General features: G+C 46.1%; 6 protein-coding genes across 6 annotated transcripts; 2 read left to right on the top strand and 4 right to left on the bottom strand. All coding sequences in view use genetic code 12, as the record gives it.

The window, feature by feature from the left end:
• Nucleotides 1–256: 256 nt before the first annotated feature.
• Nucleotides 257–1,552, bottom strand: LYS21 (homocitrate synthase; the record flags this gene model as incomplete). Its single annotated transcript, XM_029032111.2, has 1 exon — nucleotides 257–1,552. One exon carries the CDS (start codon nucleotides 1,550–1,552, stop codon nucleotides 257–259), a length of 1,296 nt encoding a protein of 431 aa, XP_028892426.1.
• Nucleotides 1,553–2,158: 606 nt separating this feature from the next.
• CJI96_0001451 (uncharacterized protein) lies at nucleotides 2,159–3,931 on the bottom strand (the record flags this gene model as incomplete). The annotated part of the gene is made up of 1 exon (XM_029032110.2): nucleotides 2,159–3,931. One exon carries the CDS (start codon nucleotides 3,929–3,931, stop codon nucleotides 2,159–2,161), a length of 1,773 nt encoding a protein of 590 aa, XP_028892425.2.
• A 2,006-nt stretch (nucleotides 3,932–5,937) lies between these two features.
• On the top strand, nucleotides 5,938–7,704 carry ILV3 (dihydroxy-acid dehydratase ILV3; the record flags this gene model as incomplete). The annotated part of the gene is made up of 1 exon (XM_029032109.2): nucleotides 5,938–7,704. The coding sequence occupies one exon, from the start codon at nucleotides 5,938–5,940 to the stop codon at nucleotides 7,702–7,704; it is 1,767 nt and encodes a 588-aa protein (XP_028892424.1).
• A 296-nt stretch (nucleotides 7,705–8,000) lies between these two features.
• On the top strand, nucleotides 8,001–8,972 carry CJI96_0001449 (ribose phosphate diphosphokinase subunit; the record flags this gene model as incomplete). Its single annotated transcript, XM_029032108.2, has 1 exon — nucleotides 8,001–8,972. One exon carries the CDS (start codon nucleotides 8,001–8,003, stop codon nucleotides 8,970–8,972), a length of 972 nt encoding a protein of 323 aa, XP_028892423.1.
• Nucleotides 8,973–8,986: 14 nt separating this feature from the next.
• CJI96_0001448 (autophagy protein ATG11) lies at nucleotides 8,987–12,628 on the bottom strand (the record flags this gene model as incomplete). The annotated part of the gene is made up of 1 exon (XM_029032107.2): nucleotides 8,987–12,628. The coding sequence occupies one exon, from the start codon at nucleotides 12,626–12,628 to the stop codon at nucleotides 8,987–8,989; it is 3,642 nt and encodes a 1,213-aa protein (XP_028892422.2).
• A 457-nt stretch (nucleotides 12,629–13,085) lies between these two features.
• On the bottom strand, nucleotides 13,086–14,948 carry CAT2 (carnitine O-acetyltransferase CAT2; the record flags this gene model as incomplete). The annotated part of the gene is made up of 1 exon (XM_029032106.2): nucleotides 13,086–14,948. One exon carries the CDS (start codon nucleotides 14,946–14,948, stop codon nucleotides 13,086–13,088), a length of 1,863 nt encoding a protein of 620 aa, XP_028892421.1.
• Between the last annotated feature and the right edge of the window lie 975 nt (nucleotides 14,949–15,923).

Raw genomic sequence — 15,923 nt, 5'->3', positions numbered from 1 at the left:
GTCGTCACGGGAGTGATTCTATACTCCCAGGAGGTCAAGGACGGAATTACCTTGAAAACAGCCGCCAGAAGAAAAGCCATAATGGCTTGTACTACTATGTGCCTTGTCTTCGGAGGCATCGCTGTACTGTTCATGATGTACGACATCGCTACTCACGCCTGGTAGGATTATCACTACATATATGAATATGATTCTTATCTATTGCCATGTCAGTTTGTGTATATAACCAGTATAAAGTGAGTTGACATTATTGTAATTAGTGTGTTTTTTGTTTCTTGGTCTCTGGGCTGCTCCCATTGGCTGGCATGGGAGAACCTGGAACCGAGAGATCAGCGTGGAAATCCTTGATGATGGAGTCCACGTCGTCGATGTTCAATTGTCTAACGTCACCCAACTTCTTGATCTTGTTTGTAACTTCCTTGCACTGTTCATCGGTCAAATGCAAGTTCAACTGATCAACTCTAGACTTGATGGCGTTCCAGCCCGTTAGTCTGTTGGCGAAATGGATATATCTAGTGAGACCGAAATCAGATGGACTTAAAATCTCGTAAGTAGAAGGGTTGGCCAAGATGGCCTTGGCGTGAATACCTGCCTTGTGAGTGAAGGCACAGAAGCCGGTGATTGGGTTGTTGAACGGGATATTCACCTGGACAGCTTCGGCCACCAAGTTCTCGAGATCTCTCAACTTGTGCAATTTGTACTTGGAGAGAACGTAGTCTCTGTCTGCAGCAATCATTCTCGACATGAGACCGCCAAGAGGGGTGATACCGTTTCTCTCACCGATACCAAGGACGGAAACATCAATCAACTTGGCGCCACCCTCCAAAGCAGTGTAAGCGTTGGCAATGGCACAGCCGGTGTCATTGTGGAAGTGGCATTCAATGTCGCAAGAAACCACTGATTTCAACGTTCTCACCAACTCGTACACTTGTCTAGGGTTGGCGCAACCGACGGTGTCGGCAATACCGACTCTGTTGACGCCGATCTTATCAACAGTCTTATAGATGTTCAACAAATCGACCAAGTCCGATCTGAAAGAGTCCTCGGAAGAGAAACGAATCTCAATGCCCTTAGACTTGACGAACTCAATCACCTCCACGGCAGACTGGGCGATGTAGTTCATGTCCTTACCGTGAGAGTACTGTCTTAAAAACTGCGACGTACCAATCACAACATCAACACCATCAACACCTGTTTCCACAGCAACACGAGCATCGTCCATATGACACCGAATATGGGTCAAGATCTTGGCCTTCAACCCCAACTTGCAAATGGCCTCGCAGTCTTTTCTCGACTGCTCCGACGCAACGGGAGAAGTTAACTCGATATAGTCGACACCAAACTCATCAAGCGCTTTGGCTATCTCAATCTTCTTCTCTGTGGAAAAAAATGCATTGGCAAACTGCTCTCCTTCTCTAAGGGTCGATTCGATCAACTGGAAGCTCGACACATTTGATAAGAAATCCGCAGGGTTTGGACCATAAGGGTTCTGCATGATAGCATCCTTCGATCTGTGGGCGTCTTCTGACACCTTAGTAAATCCCTCGGGCATACTAAGTATTATTATCTCTTTGTTGGTGCTTTTCTTTATCTACGATGAGAAGATGTCACTTTACATCGCGACCAAAACCATTGGTGGTAGATGTGGTGCACGGATGTAAAGTTGAGGGTCTCTCGGATGAAACTTTCTCGTGTTCCGGGAAGAAGTACTGAATGAGGTGGTATTCTACGAGCTAAGACTTATTTACCCTTGATTTCTATACTCAAACTTACAAGTGTTTCATGCTTTTGATGCAAACCTCCTATTTTCAATGCAGCGGAAAATCTAACATATGTGGGACTGCCTAGATATACAATTGAACCCAATCAGCAAAAGCGGTGTGCCTTGTTTTCCGATTACCGCGGTGGATGCCACCATAAATCAAATTGAAGAACTGTTCTCGTTTGGTGAACTATTTGTAGATTAATAAAAGATGTTGTGATTTGGTGTACGGATCTTTTTTGCAGCCTTTTCAGCAAGTCTGGCTGCACTGACGCTTAGTCAACGCATCACCTAAAAAAGATGTAAATTTTATAAGACGATTATATAAGTTTTTTAAAACCACTTGAAAGACAAAGTTTTAGAACACTGGCTCCCCATTCATCGGTTTAGAAGGAATCAGCTAACAAGGCTTCTTGTATCTGGAGTCAAGAACCCCGTGAGTTCGTTTTCATAATAGGCATTCTGGGGAATGAGCACAGGGATCATATTCTCATACTCAGAATCGTCAACATGTGATATATTCCAAAGATCCATCTTCTTCGGCAAGAGATTGCTCAGCGAGAACTGGTTGATCGCCTCGATCAAGTCCTCCTGGCCACTCACCAAGTACCGATTCACGCGAAGCACCGGTGCAAAGCGCTCGTCGTACGCCACCAAATCAAGATATTTGTGCAATTTCTCGCGATAAGGAGGAATGTCTTCATCGACTGTACTGTACTCATCGCGAGGAGGGGGTCCCATCTCTGCTGCTGCTTGTGCCTCAAGTGCACGGCGCCTGCGCCGTTCAGCCTGTCTTTCAGCAGCTCTCTCTGCAGCCTGGACCTGACGTATTGCTCTTTCTGTTGCCCTCCGTTCGCGTTCCCGAGCTCTTTCTTCACGATCTCTGGCTCTCGTCTCGGGATCACGGCGACGGCGACTACGAGTGGTCTCCTCATTAGCCCCGGCGCCCGACTCGCCATTTTCGGTTCCTTCGTTGGCCCGTTCTCTGTGGCGCCTCTCGCGCCGCCGTTCTCTCCTCTCACGTCTTCTTTCACGACGGGCCTCTTCCTCCTGACGTGCCCTTTCACGTTCTTCTTCTTCTTGGAGCCGAAGCCGTTCCCTTTCTGCCTCTTCCTCCTGCCGTATTCTCTCCCTCTCTGCTTCCTCTCTTTGCCTCTGCCTTTCACGCTCTCTACGCTCTCTTTCCCTGGCTTTCTCTTCCTCACGCCTCTTCTTCTCTTGCTCGGCACGCTCACGCTCCCTCTCCTTCTCTCTTTCTCTTTCTCGTTCTTTCTTCCGTTCTCTCTCGGCACGTTTCGCTTCCTTCCGCAATCTCTTTTCTTCTCTTGCTGCAGCTTTCTCTGCTTCCCGAGCGGCCTCCTTCTCTCTCTGTGCCTTAAGAAACTCCTGCTCTTCGATATACCACTGTTCTTGTTCTTGGCGTTGCTTTGCTTCCTCTTTCTTCTTCCGCCTCTCAAGCTTCCGGTGACGTCGCTCCGCGTGCCTTATCTCTTTCAAGGCTTCCTCCATCTCGGCATTGGTATCGTTCCGTACCTTCTTTTGCTTAATCTTCCTTTCCTGATGCCGCTGGATACTAAGTCTTCTGTTGAGTTCTTTATCTTGCCTCTGCAACTCTAGCTCTCTGACCATGCGAGCCTCGGCTTCGACTGGGTCTTCCTCTTCAGCAGAATGTCCAGTGCTTGAAGAGGACGCGTTACCATACGAAGCCTTACCATCAACATGTGGCTCATTAGGAGATGGCTCAGCGTCATGAAATTGTTGGGTATCCAAAGATGGCTCAGAACCAAACGCAGGCCCAAGAACCACTTTCTGTTGCGCCTCGCGCGTTTTGCTACTACCTTCCAACCCCGTGAACTCGACTGTGGGCTCGAAGACATTGGCAGCTCGTTTCTGAAGAAGTGCCGACCAGTTAACAATCACTGGGTCTGTGGCGTACCTTGCCAGGCGCTTGCCACTTTCCGAGTGGTCCATTTTCTCGTGCTGAACAATTTCAGGCGACGTATCTGGACTTTGGTTTTTCCCAAGGTCCATTTCTGGCGATATAGGAGGCGACGACTCGTCTATGGTTGACTTGGTGAGCCTGCGCTCTTCAACATGGTCGCTTTCGCTGTGGTCCACACTGGACTCTCCTTCTGAGAGGCCAGTGAGTCTCTTCCACAAAAGGGACATGGTGGTATATTGATGGTATTGGTTTTAAAGGAAAGTGAGTCTCGTGAGAGGTTTTAAACGTTTATATTTTTGGCAATCAAACTATGTAATAACCAGCCCGTATCGGGAAACGGCGCCCTGCAGGACCCGCCTCATCGGGCAGACGTTTCGGAAGACTTATATAATGCGTAAACTAGATGACAATGTGAAAACAAAGAGGAGATGAGAGGTTAGGTGTTTGACTCTGGTTACCGTATATTTTCAAGGAAAAAATAATGAAATTGTTGTCGACTTCGATGTCTCATTAGCTCTCCTTTTTAGGCCTGAGAGAGTTCTTTGGCCGTGCAGTCCACGGCTGCAATTCCATGAATGCCTTGCCAAATGGACGATTCTATTTCAGCGTAGTAACCGAAGCTTACAGGAACGGGGACCGCTGACCAGGAATACAGTGTTTGCGTTTTCGGCCTAAATCTATAGTCCGATCCACTTATCCCGAACGTCATCTTCGCCTCCCATCCTTGCTCCCGTCATGTGACGCACTTCCCTTCCAGGGACATCGGGACAATAGCGTTTCGGTGCAGTTTCGACAATTTCTCTCCCAAAGCCCGAGTATCGTGGTTACCGTGTTTTTTAACTCCTTCCAATTTTCACTCAAAAGCGTGGTCGCATTGTTTAAAACTTTTAGGTCCCTGTCAAGAGGCTGCATTTCGGAAATGCAAGGTGAGCCGCTTTTACGCTTGAAGCTGCTCTTGAGCAAGGAGTAGATTTAATGAAATCCATGAATGTAGGTTGCGGGAGCAGCTTAAATCCGGCGGATGACCGAATAGTTACATGCTTTTCTTTTTTGCCTTTCGGAGTTGTGTTCTGGAGAATGAGGAGTTTTCATTGGTTTGCATATTTTGTCTGCAACATGGCAAACACTTGCAAAATACAAACAGGGTGCAAAAATTGAAAACGCCATCAAAATTTATGAAACTGCGTATTCTGGTCTTTTTGTGACCAATAAAAGAAACTAGACTTTCAAAACAAGTCTATACTTGGTGGTTTGCTTGCAATTGGCGATACCCATGTATCGCTCAATGAGACTAGTGGCACTATACATTTCGTTGGCCAATTGCAGCCAACACACACATTATCTTTTGTAGTCAAGAAGGTCATTATTAAAAAGTCGACTGTGAAGCTAAGGAAATCCAGGGTGAAGTTCCGAAAATGTATCTTTCAAGTAACAATATTAACATACAGACTACTACTTAGTTACATTCTCTCTCTTGGCTATATAATTGTAAGTTGAATAACCTATCTCTCTTACCTCAATTTATTGAGTAGTTGGAAATTTATTTGGAAGCATACACCTATCTTAGTAACGTTTGCATCAAAGGACTGACGAGACGCCAGGTGGTCCACACTTGGGCTCTTCTTCTCAGAAAGCAACTTCATTCTTCAAGAGGCCCAATTGCATTCATTGAGACACGACTAGATGTTATCAGGGCTTATAATATTCAGTTTACCTGTTCTTCCACAAAAAGTCTTTCTCGCTGGCTGCCAAACGGCATCCCTAGAGCCCAGATAGGCCCTCCAGTTCGCCTAACTCAACCGAAAGCCTCGAATACAAGCAATTGTATCTCAGAACTTACAAACCGAGAAAATTCATCGAAGCAGTTCGAGAAGTAATACTAATACTGACTAAAGGCACCCGAACTGTCCCAATTTCTTCATTTCGCATCCCAAGCGCAACATTCTGATACATCAACTTGGCCAGCGATAAATACACATACCATTTCAAATAAATCTAGCTTAACTTCGGACATTTTTAAATGAAGCTGGTTCTACTGCCTCTCTACCCTTCCCCCCACATAGACATTGTCAGTCTGACCACTAGCTTCGCGATCATTGGTTCATGGGAAGGAGATCCGGGGGCCCCATGCACTTCCGGCCCTACTGAAAAAACCGCCCCGGTACCGGAACTGACTCATTGAAAATTCTGCAATCTTGAGAGCTACCAAAGCAGTTTACTTCTCAACACTAACATGTCTTTTGTCAGAAAAGCCCAAATCCTTCTGCAAAGGAGCTTTTCTCGCTCGAGCCAAGTGCTATCCGAGAAATTGAACAAGCACTCCTCGATTGTCACCGAGGATGTGTCGCAGGGAGCCTCTCAAGCCATGTTGTACGCTACTGGGTTTAAGGATGAAGACTTCCACAAGGGCCAGGTTGGTGTTGGATCAGTCTGGTGGGGAGGAAACCCGTGCAACATGCACTTGATGGAGCTCAACGATAAGTGTACCGAGTCTGTCAACAAGGCGGGGCTCAAGGGCATGCAGTTCAACTCGATCGGTGTCTCGGACGGTATCACCAATGGTACTGAGGGAATGAAGTACTCGTTGCAATCTCGTGAGATCATTGCCGACTCATTTGAAACTATGATGATGGCGCAGTTGTACGATGGTAACATCGCTATTCCATCGTGCGATAAGAACATGCCTGGTGTGCTTATGGCCATGGGTAGACACAACAGACCTTCCATCATGGTTTACGGTGGTACCATTATGCCCGGAAAACCTTCTTGCTCGTCCCCACAGGTGGGCGAGAAAATCGACATCATCTCTGCTTTCCAATCATACGGTCAGTACTTGTCGAACTTAATCACAGATGAGCAGAGAAAAGACGTTGTTCGTCACGCCTGCCCTGGTCCAGGTGCCTGCGGCGGTATGTACACTGCCAACACCATGGCATCGGCTGCTGAGATCTTGGGTATGTCCTTGCCATACTCCTCCTCGGCCCCTGCTGTGTCTAAGGAGAAGGCAGAGGAGTGTGCTAATATTGGTAAAGCCATCAGACACTTGATGGAAATCGACTTGAAACCCCGTGACATCATGACCAAGAAATCGTTTGAAAACGCTATCACTTATATCATTGCCACTGGAGGTTCTACAAACGCTGTGTTGCACCTCATCGCTATCGCCTCCTCTGTAGGCGTTGAAATTACTGTCGACGACTTCCAGAGAATTTCTGACAGCACTCCATTGTTGGCTGACTTCAGACCCTCGGGTAAGTACGTGATGGCTGACTTGCAAGCCAAGGGCGGAACTCCAGCTGTGGCCAAGATGTTGTTGGAAGAAGGCTTGCTTGATGGTGACCAGATGACTGTAACTGGTAAGACACTCAAAGAGAACTTGAGCAAATGCCCCGGCTTGCCTGAGGGCCAGGATATCGTCAGGCCTTTGTCCAACCCATTGAAACCCAGCGGACACTTGCAAATTCTTAAAGGTACCTTGGCTCCAGGTTCTGCTGTGGGCAAGATCACCGGTAAGGAAGGAACATACTTCAAGGGAAAGGCTAGAGTGTTTGACGCCGAGGAGGACTTTATCACTGCTTTACAGGCTGGAGAAATCAAGAAGGGCGAAAAGACCGTGTGTGTTATCAGATACGAGGGTCCAAAGGGTGGACCAGGTATGCCAGAGATGTTGAAGCCATCTTCAGCATTGATGGGTTACGGTTTGGGACAAGACGTTGCACTTCTAACAGACGGAAGATTTTCTGGTGGATCCCACGGTTTCTTGATTGGTCACATTGTCCCAGAGGCTGCCGTGGGTGGCCCAATCGCCTTGGTATATGATGGTGACGAGATTGTCATTGACGCTGAGAACAACAGAATTGACTTGCTCGTGGAGGAGGACGTTTTGGCCGAAAGAAGAAAGAAGTGGCTGCCTCCTGAGCCAAGATACAAGAGAGGTACTTTGCGCAAGTACTCTCTCTTGGTGAGTGACGCTTCCAAAGGATGTGTCACTGACTTGTAGGCATCATGCCTGACGTTATTATCAATTGGGGTCAACAATCTTTGAACAGACTCGCTTTCCTCACATCAAGGGCTAATGTCTTTGAATAGACACGCTCTAAATTCATTTCTACATCACATTATTCGCATCACGATATCCTAATGAACGGATTTGCATCTCCTTAACAGTGTAGGTTGTAGGCTTCAAATGGCTGCGAAAAAGTTGAAATTCAGTGTCCCCCCACGTGACTCCAGAGCGAGATGGTGTCTTTGAGAAACTCATACTTCAATCTTTAACCTCCAGCTGCCTATCTTGAAATGCCTCAGACGCCGAATTCCATAAAAATTCTCACAGGCAACTCTCACAGAGAACTCGCAGAGAAGATTGCTGCCAAGCTCGGCATCAAGGTTTCGAAGGTGGGACCCTTTCAGTTCTCGAACAAAGAAACCGCCGTTGCAGTGGGGGAGTCCATGAGAGATGAGGATGTCTATGTTATCCAAACTGGATTTGGCGAGAAAAAAATCAACGACTACTTGATGGAGCTTTTGTTTCTTATAAATGCTTGCAGAGTGGGCGGCGCCAGAAGAATCACCGCTGTGATTCCAAATTTTTTTTACGCTAGACAAGATAAGAAGGATAAATCCAGAGCGCCTATCACAGCCAAATTGATAGCGAATTTGTTGCAGACTGCCGGCTGTGATCATGTCATCACTCTTGACTTGCACGCTTCGCAAATACAGGGTTTCTTTAGAGTGCCGGTAGACAATTTGTACGCTGAGCCTTCGACTTTAAGATTCATCAAAGAAAACTACAAAACCGACGAGCTAACAATAGTTTCGCCAGACGCAGGTGGAGCCAAGAGAGTTGCTTCCATTGCAGACAAGCTAGATACACCTTTTGCATTGATTCACAAGGAGAGACAGAAGGCCAACGAGGTGTCTAAAATGGTTCTTGTGGGTGATGTTGCCAACAAGACTTGTGTCCTAATTGACGATATTGCCGACACGTGTGGCACTCTTTGCAAAGCAGCAGAGGTGCTCCTAGAGAATGGTGCCTCTAAAGTCATTGCCATGGTAACGCATGGCATTTTTTCTAAGAACGCTATTGAAAAGTTGAACAATTCTAAACTTGACAAAATTATTTGCACAAACTCTTTACCTTTAGAAGATAAGCCTGAGAGGTGCTCGAAGATAAAGATACTTGACATCAGTCCAACTTTGGCAGAGGCTATTAGAAGACTACACAACGGCGAGAGCGTCTCGTACTTATTTAATCATGTCCCAGAATAGGGTCTGTTCATTACCTATTCAGCCTGTATCATATACCATATCACGCCAACATGAAGCAGAAATGGATTTTCAGTTGAGTCACTGAAATTATCCTCCGTCACCTCCTTCTTCGTAATCGAACCTATGCGACTGACGATGTATTCTCGGTTATTACTCTCTTCGAGCTTGGTATCATCAAGGAAATAGTTGGGCGCTTCGATATTGAACGCCGTCCATGGAGTTCTAGTACTATCTCTACCATCCGCTCTATCGACACGTGTTGGAAGAAACAAGACTAAGTCTCCATTCTGAAAATCGTTGACCGATATCTTGCTAGCTAACAGTCTCAGAAGCTTGTTCAACTCCTGGATCTTGGCCTTATTCTCTTTCGCTAACTTCTTAGCAAAACCCTCCACATCTTTAAAGCGTTTAAATATACCATTGAGGAAGAACTTCAGATTCACGATAGAGTCTTCACCTTCCTGAAACTGCAACTGTATATCTTGATTAAATGAGATGAGCTTCATAAAGACGGCGTATTTCGACCCCGTTTCGGTCCCTTTTTCGAAACATTCCTGGAATGTTTCAATAAGCTTCGCAGCGTCAACTTCTTCCTTCTCCATGTCACATCCGTTGCTTTTTATCTCATCATTTTCAGATTCTTTATCAATCTCATGTGGAATTGGTAACCTGTTTAGCCAGTCCAATGTGCCCTCTATTTCGGCAACTACCGTGGATTTGAATCTCTTCTCGCTTATATTTCCCTCGTTGTCGGCAATGACGTCGCTATTTTTCCTTGATCTCAAGCCTTTCACTCTTCTTATCTTATATTCCGGTTTGGAAGTGTTCGTGTCTGCTTCCTTGACTAGTAACAATCCCATAGATTCCAAAACATAACAGAACTCTTCGAAATAGTCAAAGTTCTTGCGTGAGAGTTCTCTGATAACTTCGAATAACTTGGCACAGACAGCATTGAGTTTACCAATGACTTCCTCCAGTTTGCGATGTTTTGTTTGGGTAACTTCCATAAGATTCTCGTAATCTTCTGTCATCTCCTCAGATTTCTCTTTCAATGCCTTGATTTCAGATTCAAGTTGACTTCTCTCGGTGATATATTCTGCTTCTTTGGCATGCATGTTTGAAAGGAGTCCCTGTTTTATGTCCTGAAGTTCATTAAACTCGTCCTTCAAGGTCTCGAACTTAATCTTGAAGTCACTCAAGCCGTCAATGTTGCGAGATTTTTCCTCCAAGGTCTCCTCGAGTGATGCAATACGATCTTTCAAAGACTGGTTCTCTTTGACCATCGATTCATGATCGGTAAACTGCTCGCTCAATGCCTTGTATTTCTGCTCAGACTCCTTCTTTTCTGCGTCGTTTGCATCCATCAAATTTCTGATCTCCTCAGCATGCCTGTTACCGAGGTCCTTGATCACACTTTCAGAAATGGCAATCTTCTCTTCAAAATCGAGTTGCAATTGTCTCATTTTGAAGTCTTTATCTTGAGACTCCAAACGGGCATCCTCGAGAGCTTTACGAAGTGACTCATTTTCTTGTTGAGCAGACTCATAATTGACTTTCAACTCATTTAACTCCTTTCTTAGTCTGATGTTATCCACATGCTTATCAATGGTGGTTGAAGCATCCATTGCCTTCACGCTGTTGTTGCTGCTAGACGTTCTTGTAGCATTTCCTTTCAGAAGTAGGTTTGTAGGATTGCTGACAGAGGAGCTCGTACGACGACGCTGGAAATCCTCAACCAAAAGGCTGTCCTTATTGTGATTGAATGCTTTATCAGACGACTTGACGACTGGCCAATTTGATATATTATTGTACTGTTGTTGATGGAGAAGGCCCTCTAGCTTGACTATTCTCATTCTCAAACCTCGTATGAGGTTCAAATCAACATCGTCAGTAACATTACCAGGCTTCTCATTACCATTAAGCACTTGTGATCTTGTTATAATCTGCAGCTGCTCTGGCGAGTATGAGCCTATAGAGCTGACAAGCTTTGTGACTCGCTTCAATCCATCAGTTGATCTGACAAGATCCTTGAAATTCTTCTCGAGAAGTCTGGAGAAAGCAGCACCGTTAGTGGATGAGTGATCTTTAATCGTATTAATGTAGTTCGTGACATCTTCCCGCTCCACCATCACATCAGCAATGATTTCAGTGACAGAATCCGTGCGGGCTGCGTAATCACCATTGACTAGAGTCACATCGATCGTTGGGAGTTGAACTCTAAATGTACCGGGGGTGGCGAGATACTTAAGAAACACACCGAACTTTTTGAGCCATAGTTTCTGAAATGCTTTCTCATGCTCTATTAGTACAGTAAGCTGCTCAGAGACATTGCTTACAACACCTCTTGAGTAAAAATCATGCCACTCATACTGCCGACGCTTTTCTATGAGGAGAAACCCATATAAAAGGGGCAAATCGACCGTCAAGGAGAGGTGATCTCCCGCTTGACGAATTTTCTCGATAGATTCGTGATTGAGCGTAGAGCTTTCGTTGGTATTTTCGCCCTGCTCTGTTGGAAGTAACAATCTCTTCATATCTGTCTTAAGATTGACTGTCTGCATTTGCAAAGACGCAATTTTCTCAAAAATCGACAAACTCCTGTTGACTAGCTTCTTCTTGAACACATACAATGACTCTAGGAGCTGGAATAAAGCATCAATCTGTGAGTAAAGCGTCTTCGAAGCATCCATTTGCTTGGAGTATAACTTCGAAAGATCCGAAGTATTCGAGTTCGTTGTGATTTCAAGTTCAGAACGAATACTTTTGCCCATCGAGCTAATCTCTTCAACCTTCGCGAGCTTAGAGCTCTCACAGGCCTGAAACTTCGTCATGGACTCCTTGCGTAGCTCTTCAATGGTACCATCGATGTCTAGCTTTTCCTGATTAATCTTGTTGACCGTTTCCGAAAACCGATTAAATGCGTCTACAATTTCGGGCAAAGTTTCTTCCACGAAGGCAGCAGCCTCTTCCAACGATTTTAGATCGAGAAAATCCACAAGAGCTAGCGACTTCGCAGGGGCCAGCTTGAAAGTTAGGCGGGGGAATTTCTTGAGGCGATCGTAGTGGTCCTGCCATGACGTATGCAAAGATTTCTGATTGAGGTTCTTGACGTAATTGAAGTAGTTGTCGAAGTTTTTCTCTGTGCAACTGACGAACTTGGCAGCAAACTGAAACAACACGCTCAATGACTTGAATATGGTGTTGATGTGGCGTATCACCTGCTCAATCAGCTCCTCTATGCGCCCAGCACCCAGGAGACGAGCATTGACCCACGTCTCGTATGTTCTGAGGGCCAGAGAGAGGACCTTCACATTCTGCAGAGTCTCAGGCACGGAGAATGCCGTTGGTTTCAAGAGCATGTAACTGTCATCGTCACTGTTCAGCAAATACCGCAGCACCAAAGCCGGATCTCGGGATGCATTGAAAAGACGCTTGTCAAACACGTAAACCTCCGACATCTCGTTGATAGAGCCATAGTTCACTTTCATACCAAATGACGTGAGCAAGAAGATGTTTTCATGGGCTGTTATCGTATACTTTGTGAAGGTTTCTAGGAGGAAGTCCTTGAAACTGGCAAGGGTGTGGTAGCGCACAGGTTTGGCAAGCTGGACCAGCTCGCCATTGTGGGCGTTGTAGACGGTAAGGTTATCAGGCATGTTGCCAGAATTGGGCTTGCAGAGGTCGAAAGGGGACGTTTTGGCTGGGGTAATTGGAGTTTGTCTTTTTGCCTCTGACCTCTACTGATAGGGTTGCATGTCACTATGCACACTGCCTGAAAGTGTGGAGGAAGGTGGAGGGAATATAAATATCCAAATATAGGGATGCCATCGTAAATTGGAGTCAATTGGTTTAACCTGTGATTGAGAGGCAGGTAAAATATTATTTTATTTTAGTTTCCTTTTTTTTTCCTTCTTTCAAATTAAATTTGGGGTTGTTTGGGGTCACCCCAGTTTGGTTGCAAAATGGTGCGTTATCAATTGTGTGGTGCGACAAACAGTGATGCCTGAAGCTACAGTTCCATGACACAAACTTTGCAATTCGATAATACAAATGAAACATAAATATTTTAGAGCTATTTATTCTAAAAGAACAATGGTCAGATCTTGAGCTCGCTTAGAGCTTGGCCTTGGCTGGCAACTGGGTAGACAAGACCAGCTTCATTTCGTTGGCAGCCTCTGTCAAGTAGTATTTCATGTAGTCAGATCTCAAGCCATAGCCCTTCTTGCACGAGATGTGCACATGCAACCATTCGTTGTTGACGAGGTAGGCCAAACCAAAGCCTTCATCAATGACCTGCGACCAGCCCCAACTCTGGAAGTTTTCAGATGGAACCTGCGAGGTAGAAAGGTACCAAGTACTAGAGTACTTGAAGATTGGGTCCTTGAAAATACCGGGCACCTCCTCGCCCTGCTTGATCATCTGCAGCAATCCGAACAAGTGACGGTCCACACCTTTTCCATCAGCAGCTTCCACAAGGTACTTGACATGCTGTTTGCAAGCGGCGTTAAAAGCAGCAATCTTTTCCTCATTGGTGGCGTTCAAGTCAGTGAAGGTCTCAACAAACTTCTTGGCCTCGACAGAGGCAGATCTACCAGTCTCGGTTCTACCCTTCAAATACTTACGGGTGGCAGCAGACTCGTACGTTGGACGGATTTTTCCAGTCAACTTGTAGTACGCCAACTGGATCATCATCTGCACGTAAGCGTCAGGAGAAACCTTGAACTGCTTGATCAAGTTCTTACCGTAGCCGTAGTACTGGAACACTTCCTCGTCGTGAGCAGCAATGGTCTCAGCAAACTTGGCTTTAGCAGCCTCAATGTCGGCTCTTGCCTTGACAGAAATGTCAAATGGCAACACAGATGGAGCCTCTGGGACAACTTCAGGAGCCAAAGTGGAGTCGTTGGCAATTTCCTTGATGAACGCAGCAGGGTCCTCCTTGGCAATCAGCAGCAAAACAAAGTTGTTCATTTGGACAGTTGGAGTGGCGTCCATTCTGGAGTGCTCACCCAAGAAACCAGAGTTACCGTTCTTGGCCACAAAGAATTCCAATGGCTTGTCGAAGAATCTGTTCTGGCCATCGCCGTGCCAGTTGTTGGCAGACTTCTCCTTGATGGTCACAGGGGTGTTCTCATCGAGACAAAGCACGAAAGACGATGCAAAAATGGTCTCGAACGAAGCATCATTGACAGGAGAAGTAATCATGTTCTCGTAGGCGCTCAAGTACTCGTCTCTGTTCAAAGATGTGAGAGCACCCACACCCAAGCCACGTGGAACTCTAGGGTTCACCACATTGACCAAGTATTCTAACTGCTTGTAAATGGCCACCTTCGACAAAGGCTTGCCATCTTTGTCGTGGTGGTACACCTTGTAGAAGTTGTTGTTCAAGGCCACAACAAAGTACCTGTGCTCGGCAGGGTCGTACAACTTGGTGATGTCGCTGCCGGCAGCTGGGACTCTGGAGTTGTTGAACATGTACTTGAAAGCGTTCATACAGTAAGGGTTGCCCTTGATGACTTCGGGCTCCAAGGTTTCATTTTCCACACTCTCGGCGAACTGGGCAGTGTAGTAGGCAATCAACGACGCCTTGTACAACTGGTTCTTGCCAATAGCATTGTTCACGTCTTTGTGGTTGAAAAAGTACGAAACATAAGGAACGACTGGGTCTCTGTAGGACATGTAAGCGTAGTCATCCCAGAATTCAGCCAACCAGTTGTCCTTACCTTGGGCAAATTCCTCCAATCTCTTCTGGAGGACTTCACCCTGGCCACCAGGACGAGCAAACTCCTCCACGATCGCCTGAGTCGACTTCAACTGCGACTCGGACAAGAAAGGCTCAACTGTGCGCAAGTACTTGTGGCAGGTTTCTTGCAAAGTTGGCACTGGCAACTTGGGGAGCTGGGATTGGTACTTGAACAAGTCGCCCTTTGGCACCGACGAGGAGAACTTTCTGGTCATGTTTGCAGCAGATCTTAGCATGGATAAAACGTCAATAAGAAAAGGTTAAGGAAAGGACCTGAGGAAAGTATTTCAAGCGGGAAATTTCTGGGGAAATCGGTGGTTTTATATGTCGTAGGCTGTGAATTGTGGGGCCTTCCGCGGACCGAGGAAAAAAGCCCTGCACTGGCGCCCGGAGGGTGGCCCACACGGAGTCGACTCGTCTCCAGACTCTGGCCAATCAGAGTCAGAGGTTCCCCAAGAAAGTGATCTGATTGGTCGATCTGGTGGCCGAAACAAGATAAGTCAGCATTAACTTTTTACAACTTTCCCATAATCTTTTCTCCTCAGCACTTCGGGTTGTAAAATTCACATTGGCACATTGCGCGAATACCAACTTTTTAGTGGGTGCGAAAAACCGGGATGCACAGTGACACAAAGGCCCACCCAAAACTGGACAAAGTGGAAGGCCACGCAAAAAAAAGTGGAAAAAAGCATGAGACGACAAAAGTGTGGGTTATCGATCAGGCTGAACGTAAATAAGCTCTTTAGTTGTTTTTGCAACTTCTGGGAAAACATTTTTCAGGATGTGTCTAGAAAAGTTTCTGATGCACACGCACACCTCGGTCTGGCAGTTTTTCAAGCACCGAATAGCGTAGAGGCCGTGTAAGCGCATACTCTATACCTGAGTCTTGCTATTGCAGGGAAGTAGACTAGACATCCACCCACGCATGTTAGGATCGAGCTCATGAAAAATTTCTCATATTCCGGGATAATCCTGATTGTGTCCCTTTTGGCACCTCTTTTGGACTTATTGGGTGATACAAGATGATGTATTGGAATGCTCAAGGAAACATTTACCGCAAATAAAGAAACCGGCCAACTCGGGCACTGAATATTTACGAGCTCCTCTGTTTTCCTATTGGCCAAGAAGAGACGGTGCCTGTGGTTTTTTTCATCCGGAGACGCTCCGGTGACGTTGTGGGGCTCCAATGCAGCTAAGAGGTCGCGATCCGA

The sequence above is a fragment of the Candidozyma auris genome, chromosome 2 (genome assembly GCF_003013715.1).
Source record: "Candidozyma auris chromosome 2, complete sequence".
NCBI lineage: Eukaryota > Fungi > Ascomycota > Pichiomycetes > Serinales > Metschnikowiaceae > Candidozyma > Candidozyma auris.
The sequence above is the reverse complement of the archived record's forward strand: the minus strand, read 5'-3'. Positions and strand labels throughout refer to the sequence as shown.